Here is a 9,252-nt window from a genome sequence, read left to right as displayed (position 1 = left end):
ACCTCTAAAGAGTTTAGTTTTTGTTTCCAGTTCTTTTGGTTCCAGGTAGGTTTTATTTGTTGTTCTTCTACTTCATAAAACCTTTTCTCAACATTAATGGCTTCAGGAAGAAGAAATAAGGGAGAATTATAAGCACAAACGAGAGCTGACAGTTGTGTATGTTGTCACTTTCTCCACTCCTAGGTGGGTGAGGGTAGACAATAAATAGGGCATCATGTTTTATAGAATACAGTCAGACAAGAATTCCAGCTGGTATTCACTAAATAAAAAGGGAACATTTTCCTCATGTAAAATCATTGTTTAAATCCCAACCATACACAGCTATGGAATAATGAGGTCACTTATTTTCCACTACTTCAGGAAGATACTGCAGCAAGCTAATGATTTTACAAGACAGATGTTTTAAAGCATTGATTTGCTGCAAATTGCTCAATCCATAACTAATGAGCAGCTCTACAGGTTTTCAGTAAATCAGTCCCATTAGAATTTACAGTTTGCATAAGATATTACTCAATCTGTGGACATACAACAATTTTTTTCTTTGTAACCTTCAGCAGCCCCTTGTTGCTGTTTTTTCAAACTTATGCTAAGTTACTAGGGGTGGTTTGGATAAAATCTGTCTGGAGACTTCTGACAGCATGCCTGAAAAATACACTGTCCACTTCTACACAGGCATACATGCATCCTGTGACAAGTCCTAGACATTCCCTTGTAGAAGAAAGACAGTTAACATCCAAGAAGGCAGGACGAAAAAACAAATGGAATTCAGTCTCTGTCACCTGTAGCACTAAAACTCTGCCCAGTTTGAAGGTGGATTTATATTTTACACTGCAAGAGTGTGAAGTCAAATGGCAACTGCTATTTGGACCTACAGAAGTAATTCTTTGTAACAAGACAAAATTTCTCCTGTATGAAAAAAATAGCAAAGGCAAAAGCCTCTATGGATTGAGTGACAGGACTTTTGTCACATATCTGTGGTATAGAAACAGGAAATTGAGAACTATGCTTGCTAACAGATCAAGATCTAGATTACCTTGTTACTGGTGATGCCAGTATGTTTGTATCATGTTTCCACCAAACTTTGTAAGAAAAGGGTCAGTTCTAGCATTATCAATTACTACAAGAAGATCATAATAGGCAAAAGTTACGGGCAAGCAAAAGTTCCGATCCTGTCAATGAATTCATAGACTCTGAAAAAACATTGTATTGGTTGTTACAGAAGAGCAATACGGCTGGAGGGCTGTTAGTATGGCAGTGTTGAATCATCCCACTCCAACTGCTCTTGCCTGGTGACATTCTGTTTGTCTGCCTTTTGGATAATCACTTCCTCTTCCTCTTCCTCCTCCTCCTCTTCACTGTCATCTGATTCAGCACTGGTTGTCTCTTCATCTTCATCTTCTATGTCTTCTTCCTCACTCTCTTCTGTCTGGTGAGGCTTTTCATATTTCTACAGTATATTTAAAGAAATGAGAGTCAGAAGAAAAGTGCCTTTTTGCTAGCCAGTGGTTGTGAAATTGTGAGCTTTTATTCCACATTTAGAATTGCCAACATGCTGGGGAACCTGCTTTCCATCATTATGTGAATATTAGGCATCAAATATGATAGAGTCAGTAGCAAATATTCAAAAAGGACTGCAACAAGAATGGAATGTCTTTGTTAGTCAAGCTGCCCAAATTTAACCCTTCAGTGCCAGTTTCTTGAAAATACTGATCATCTCCCCTTCTTTTAGTTTATTAATGCTTGAACAAGTAAAAAAAATGCAATGATATCATCCTTATTACATAGGGTGCAAATGCAGATGGAGAGTCATGTTTCACCCAAGAATTCTTCACCATCCTATTTAATAATTATATTTGACAGCAAATATTAACTAAATGCTCAATTACATATTATCATGGTGTGCAGACTGGAAAACTGAGATAAAACTGTTCTGCCAAGCCTGAACAAGTGTACTCTGAAAGAGGTTTAAGGCTCACTGGTGAGTAAGCTACTAACCCTGACAGTAACTCCTGGTAGCATCATGATACAATATGTCTCAGTTATGTACCTCCATGGGGTTGACAGTAATAGTCAGAGCAGAGTCATCCCAATCCATTTCATTTTCTTTGCTTCCTTCATTGTCTGCTGAGCTGTGCTGATGAGCTGTCCGAATTCGATATACCCCCAAGGTGATGATGAAGATAAGTATGCTCACACAGATTAAGATAACAATAGTAGCCACACTTGGAACAACTGGAACAAAGGGAGGAAAAAGGAATGGGCTTATATTTGTGAGTGAAAATACCTACTGAACACTTTATACACTGCCTGTTTTTCCTCTCAGCATCTCTTCTTTTGGACCGAGAATCAGCACAGCCATGTGCCTGGGACCACAGAAAGAGTTGTCAATTGCCTGTTCTCTAAGGCAGATAAAACACAAATGTTGCTAGCAGATATCTCATAATGAGCATTGCAAATCATAAGTAAAAAAATGAGTATGGCTACCATTTGTTTTTTAAGCCACTTCATCACAGAAGACAAGTAGTCAATCAGTGCAGAATCAATTACTAAATCACAAAGTATCTTTGGTTGGAAGACACCTTCAAGACCATCTAGTCCAACCTTTGACCCAGCACTGCAAGGTCACCACTATACCATGTCCCTAAGCATCAGGGCCACATGCTGTTTAAACAATTCCAGGGATGGTGACTCAACCACTACCCCAGCTGGACCATTTCAATGTTTGATAGCCCCTTCAGTGAAGAAATATTTCCTAATATCCAGCCTAAAACTCCCCTGGCACAGCTTGTATCCAAGAAATAAACTAAAATCTGTATTTGCCTGTGTTACAATCTTCCTGGGAGACTCCTCACTGTTGCACTCTGAGAAGCCTCTCTTCTCCACCTAGTCACAGGAAGAAATCTCTCTGAACTATTTTGCTATTATCAGCTCCATAATTAGGTTAGTGGAGAAGTGCTGCCACTTTCTATGTGCCTTTGCTAGGTACTGCAGTTCCAGAAGCTATAGTAGTTCTGTACCCCATCTTATTACCTCACCTTGCCTGTCAGGCAATACTCTGAATTCAGAACAATAGTACAGTAAAGATAAAAGAGTTCATTTTGAAAAAAGTTCTTCTTACAACAGTTCTAGTTCATTGGTAAATATTGTTTCATTTCAGTAATGCCTGTACAAGTAGTAACTTTCTAAGTATAACTAATTATAACCACTTAAAGCTACCTACACTTTACAGCAGCTTCATTTCTTTACATACATATAACTCAGCTAAAAGTCCAGAGTCCAGCATTTGAACAGACATCTTTGCCATGGGTTGCCTTCATTGAAAGGCTTCAGATTGGGATATATATTTTAACTTATATTGTCTGAAAAGTCAACTTAAATTCTGTATTTAACATATACTAATGCCTCCTATACATGGCTTGGTGGAGCTATCTTTACTCCAGAGAGATCCAGACTGATGCTTGGACAGCAGCTAACAGAAGCACTGCAGGAATTATAGATTTTTAAAAAAGAGTACAAATATTTCTACCTTTTGCTTGAAAGAGGTGAGCAGAAATGAATGTGCCCTAAAAATACAGATGTATAAAGACAATGTCAGCCTTCACAGAACTGAGTACTAGAAACAACACATTTTCTTAACTTCTGGGATGTTTCCCAAGCTTTAACTGTGGCCTCCAGGGCTTTATTTCTTGACATGTAGGAAATCAGAACGGAAATACCAACATAGCAGAATCACTATGAGCAGTCTCTGTAAAGTCATCACATACCTGAGTTGTGAATAGCAGTTATGCTTGCCTCTGGGTGGTGGACAGATTGGAGAAACTGTGGTTGTACTATCACATGATTTACATGGTCCATGAAGTTGGAGTTGGAGCTGTGTAAAATGTTAACCTGGCACATGAGAAAAATAAGAGATCAGATACTAAAAAGTGCTCTATATTCCAAGCCTGCTGGCTCCATACATTACATTGAACTGTGAAGTTCATCAGCAGATAGGAACATTACTACACAGATTTTGAAGTCCAAAATATTTTTTTTATGTCAGTGAAAAACACTGAAATTAATGCATTTCTCATTTCTAGCATTAAAAATGCATCTCTCTGGAAAAGTAGCTTTTAGGTGTTCTCTGAAAGTTAGTGGGAGATTTATCACTTTGAATGCTGACAGAGAACGTATCCCACTCATTGAGTTTAAAACCGACACAGTAGGAGAGATTTAAAAGAGGTTTCAGTTTTTCCTGCATCCTTACTTTCAGAGTGACTTTCTTTGAAGATACTGTATCGGTTCTCTGTCCTACCTATAGTACGTTATGCCATATGCAAACCCCCTGAAGTCATTGCCAGGGCTGCAGAATGTAAAACGTAAACATCTGAACCAACCTTTAAGTTTTGAGCCTATTGCAAATAAGGTCCTGCCCTTTGCTGGAGTTACTCAGTACCCGGTTTCCAGGCTGGATCAGCTGGTCATTCAGAGCAGCCCACAGCTCCTGCTGAGGTGCTCAGCGGCAGTTCTCAGTCCCTGAGCCACTGCGCTGCATCGACTTAGTACTAACACACATAAACTGAAGAGAGCAAAATATTCCTGTGGTAACTGACCATGTCTAGGTGATGAATCCAAGAGCATATGACAGATGAAGTCCATCTTATGCATTCACTACTGTGTACTGACTTTACTCCTCCAAGAACTCTAAAATCATGTAAATTACCATCTGATGAAGAAGAACAAATTATTATACTTATTTTAAGAAGCTACTGCTTGGAAAAACTGGAAAGATGAATGCTGAATATAAGAAAAATATGTCAGGTTCAATTAAAAAAAATAAAACAAAACAATTTAAGGACAATAATAAGGTTGTAAGGATTTATTTTGAGCAGGTGTATAAATCTTCAAAAAGACCTGTAGGAGATGATTTTGTAACATGGAATTATGATGACCTCAGCCTTCTTTCTGCTTGAACAAGAGTACTTCTCTTTGTTAGTGGAGTTGAAGAAAAGCATAATATCCTTACATAAGAAGTAGAATAGACACCCCCACACTGAGGAATGCCCACAGGAGAAATCAACTTCCTATTTGAATGGATCTTACAATTTTCCCTCTATTTGGTTGTAATGACCAGAACATGTCAATCGTTTTACATATTTTAAATAAAACTCAGTGTCACTGAAGATGAGGCTAGTGTTCAGCCTCAGTGCTGGGAAAGAAAGCTTGACTGACTCCTTACCTCCAGGTTAAATTCATTGCTCGTGTAACGTCCATTTAGCTCTGAACACTTGACTCTGAACTTTCTCTCGAAGGTGGCAGAAGTGTACCAGTTCCGATACCGAATCTGCCGAAGAACCTGTTCATAGTTGTGCATGCTGTCCACACCTGAAATGGAGCAGCGATAAGCTCAGGGAGAAGTTATGTGACAAATGCTCTGTGCATTATAGGAGAAATCAATGTTCAAAGAACATACAAATTTTGGCAGAATGATCTGAAAATGACAGTGCATCAAATATTTCCTAATATAGCCTCTGGTTGATTAACTAAATTATGTGAGAATATTTTTTGGAAATGAATGTAATTCTGTAATGGAAAGGAACAAACACAACAGCAAATGTAAAATAAATTATTTAGTAATTAAAAAAAAAAAAAGAGAACAACAACAATGAGTTATCAGCACTGTGCAGGAGCACTGAGGAATCCCCTCATTCCCATGTTCCACCATGATGGTCCCCAAGAACCCCCATGTTTAAAACAAGCAGTGTTTCTATTTTCTGTAGTTGGGGATAGCAGGGGAATGCTGAGATCAAGACAAAGATGGGCTGTATTTCTAAGAAAAAACACAGCACACCTAGAGAGACAGAGCGACTGTTTTTCAGACTGTCTCTCCTGGAATATTTTACAACTAGCACATCACAGATTTGTGTCTAATTTCTTTCACATTAGTCCTTTCATTCCGATAATGTAATTGTTGGTGGGAAGAAATAAGGGAAAGCATACCATAGATATGACCATACCATAGATTGAATATCCTGCTGTGGAATTTGTGGCATCTAGATGTTTTCCTTCAAGTTCCACATGATCCAGTTCTAAACACTCTTGTTCAGGATCCAGTTCCGCACCAATGACCAAAATATCACAGAAATCCAAGTTGTGGAGCATTTCCTCCAACAGCACTGGCTTATTGGCTGTGAACACATGGCATATACCATGAAAAAAAAAAAAAAGAAAAATAAACTAAGATAAATGATCACAGTTGTTCAGTCATTTCATGTGCTTTGCATCAGAGATTTCAATTTTTGCAAAGATGGCTGAATTGCTTTATGTTGATATAAAACACAGCATACTTGCTTCAAGTCAAAAGTGAAGTGTCTTGCCTGTCCAGTTGCTATAATGATGAAGGCCTACAGATACCTAGTGAGATAGACAATGTATTGCTCTATAATAACAAGCATTCAGGAACAGTGCTGGAAATGCAAAACTGAAATATGATCCTGGGAATAAAATTCCTGTAAACAATTCTGATTTTCAGTACTGTGTTGATAATATGTGGGTATCATACGTTCATTCTTTCCTTAAAGAAAACTGAACTGGAAAAATAAATGTCAAATATATCTATGCTTGTATGATTCTCTCAGTCACTCTGCGGCCAGTAAGGAATTTACATTGCAAAGAACATGGCCATCTCTCCAAGAACATGGTGTTATCATAAATAGCAAGATCCTGTGTTGTATGACTTGGAGAAATTGAGCTGTAAACCAACTATCCTTCAGGACATACAATTAAAAAAAAATGATACTGTCACTGGAAGAAGAGCAGCATATTGATTTAATATTTTAATTCTCTGTTCAGCTTAGCACAGAGTGTCTGACGAGACTGCTTAACCATGAGGGCATTGCAGACAAACACTGCAGTCTTGGAACTTAGTGCCCATTTTGCAAATTTATTTTAGAAGGTGTATGCAGAAGGAAGGTACAGACAGAGAGGTCTTAGGTGTATCCTAGATTCCTCGCTCCTAGTATAGTGAATTGGGGTTTCTGTACTTTATGTACAGCTCTAACTCACTCAGAAAACGTAGACCAACCTCAAAATTACAGGATAGGCAATATTGCTAAGGCTGATGAGTTGAGCTGTTTTGTGGACATTTATGAAAGATAGGAAAGAGCTGGGCTGCAAAGCAAAGGAAAAGCCTCAGCTGTTCAGCTTTGCCACTCAGTGGGCAAATGGGAAGTACGGGCAGCAATTCTAGCTATTAGTGAGGTCTCACTGATTTCCCTACTATGACAGGACAAGCAGCAAGATGCTGGCATTCTGGGGGTTCTCTGCAGGTTTAATAAGGCCTCAGAGCCATAGTTGTGCTGCTGCCTCTGGTCTTGTGGTCCCGTGACTGAGAGTAACTTTCCCTTCGCAGCCTTGCCATGGGGATCTCTGCTGCAGTCATGGTGATCAGGTTCTGTAAATTCCCAGTAAGTGGAAAAATAGCTATAGGCCAAAATGATGTCTGCCTTTGCCTTTGTCAGATGATATCTGGGCTGGGAGAAATAATGATTCAAGATCATAATGCAGGAAATTGAGACTTAAAATTCAATAATCTTTTGCAAAACACAATTATTCCCAAAGCCAGTTATTATCTATCCATTTAACCACTCATAATGGAAACAAACAAGAAGTGGCACATTAGGAGGTACTGACTTTCAAGGAATTAAACAGTACCTTAAGAAATGCTGCTATTTCTTTTTCAAGGTGAGACTCAGGCTTCTAAGGTTACAAGGTGCTACAACAGTAATTATGTCAACAGCTGGAAAAATTGGGATAGATGAAATTTGTAAACTAAAGTGGAGGGCAGTAGCCCCAAATTCAGTAAACACTTTTGAGGATGTCATAACATTTATGGACATGGAACATCATACATGCATTGTGTCTTAAGTAACAGATAATGATCACTCTTTTCTATGAAAGAATTCACTGTTTTTACATACTGTAATGGTATGCAGTTGATAACATGATATAAACCACTTCTCAGTCTCCAGGGCATAGATGCAGCTTCACGCAAATGATAAGCAGCATAATTACAGAGCGTGGCTTCAGAGAATCTAAGCCCCTTGCACATCATTATGATTTTATCTTTTCAAGAGATTACATCTCATTGCTGCTTATTGTGGTCCAAACAATACAAGAACGACACCTCAGATTAATGGCCTTTTTCATTTACCTTGCACTCAAACATTCAAAAGGCAGATTCCTTTATAGACAATTATTATGAACCTTATTTGTATTTTTGAACATTCACCTACTGTTGAATAATAATACACATACTGCTCATCCCTAAACTGTCATCTTTGCAAATTATTGTATTTACATTAGATAGGTGGGAAAAGCAGGCCCAAGATTATTTCCTCACATATCACTCACAAGTCAGTAGCAGAGCTGGAAACATAAGAACAGACTAAAACTCCAACTATTAGTCAATAACTGCTTTCCAGTTTATCAGTACACTTAACAAAATTCTGTTACAAATAGAGAGATTCTAATGAAAATGTGCTATTTAACAGAGTATGTAAAGAAGAGTAGAAAGGAATTCTGAATAGGCAAGACACTAAATAGAAAAGCTGCATTATTGAAGCACATACTGATCTATTACTATTTAATACATTTTTCACTGTTTCAGTACAGCACTGCTAAATTAATCTGGGTGAAGTTATTTCCTTTGTGTTATTTGTTTGCACTATCCTTTAAAAAAAGGTGAAAGGTCATGCTGCAGAGTAAGTAATAACATTTAAAAGAAATCACTAACCTCTGTCACGTTCTTTTAAGTCCACTGGATGCTCCATTTTAGTGACTGTGCTGACAATCCTGATGTCAGGTAACAGAATAACTCCTCTTTCACTTTCAAACTGAGCCGCTGGTCTAGCAAAGTGGTCCATCCCACTTATTGTAATCTTGGGCTCATTGGCCTGAAACACCATTACATACGCATCTATATCTGGGATACTAATGCAGACATCTTCACCAAAACATCTGAAAAATATATTATTCATTAACTGCATGTAGCACATTGCACATCAGAGGTGTGTGGCACCTGCACTGCCCAGACCCCACCTGTGGCTCTCAGCTTTTTGTGTTGTTTCTCATCAGCCTGTGCTGTACTCTGGCAATGCCACATATAAGGACATGCATCTGTACCATGATGTACACAGGCCAGCAGACAGCAAGAGCTCTTGTTCATCCCACTCCCTCCCGTATTTACAACTACTGAAATTATGCAGGGACAGC

The 9,252-nt window shown here is 38.4% G+C and overlaps 1 protein-coding gene across 1 annotated transcript in view; it reads right to left on the bottom strand.

Moving 5' to 3' along the window:
- Positions 1-1,243: 1,243 nt before the first annotated feature.
- CLSTN2 (calsyntenin 2) overlaps positions 1,244-9,252 on the bottom strand; it is a 216,624-nt gene continuing 208,615 nt past the window's right edge. Inside the window, exons 14-19 of the mRNA XM_054386167.1 lie at positions 8,774-8,997; positions 5,997-6,167; positions 5,219-5,364; positions 3,765-3,888; positions 2,048-2,232; positions 1,244-1,447 (exon numbers count right to left, since the gene is read on the bottom strand). Of these exons, the coding sequence (XP_054242142.1) occupies positions 1,244-1,447; positions 2,048-2,232; positions 3,765-3,888; positions 5,219-5,364; positions 5,997-6,167; positions 8,774-8,997 (1,054 nt within the window). The remainder of the gene's footprint in view (positions 1,448-2,047; positions 2,233-3,764; positions 3,889-5,218; positions 5,365-5,996; positions 6,168-8,773; positions 8,998-9,252) is intronic.

The sequence above is a fragment of the Indicator indicator genome, chromosome 13 (assembly GCF_027791375.1).
Source record: "Indicator indicator isolate 239-I01 chromosome 13, UM_Iind_1.1, whole genome shotgun sequence".
Taxonomy (NCBI): Eukaryota; Metazoa; Chordata; class Aves; order Piciformes; family Indicatoridae; genus Indicator; species Indicator indicator.
This window is presented reverse-complemented; position numbering and strand designations above follow the sequence as displayed.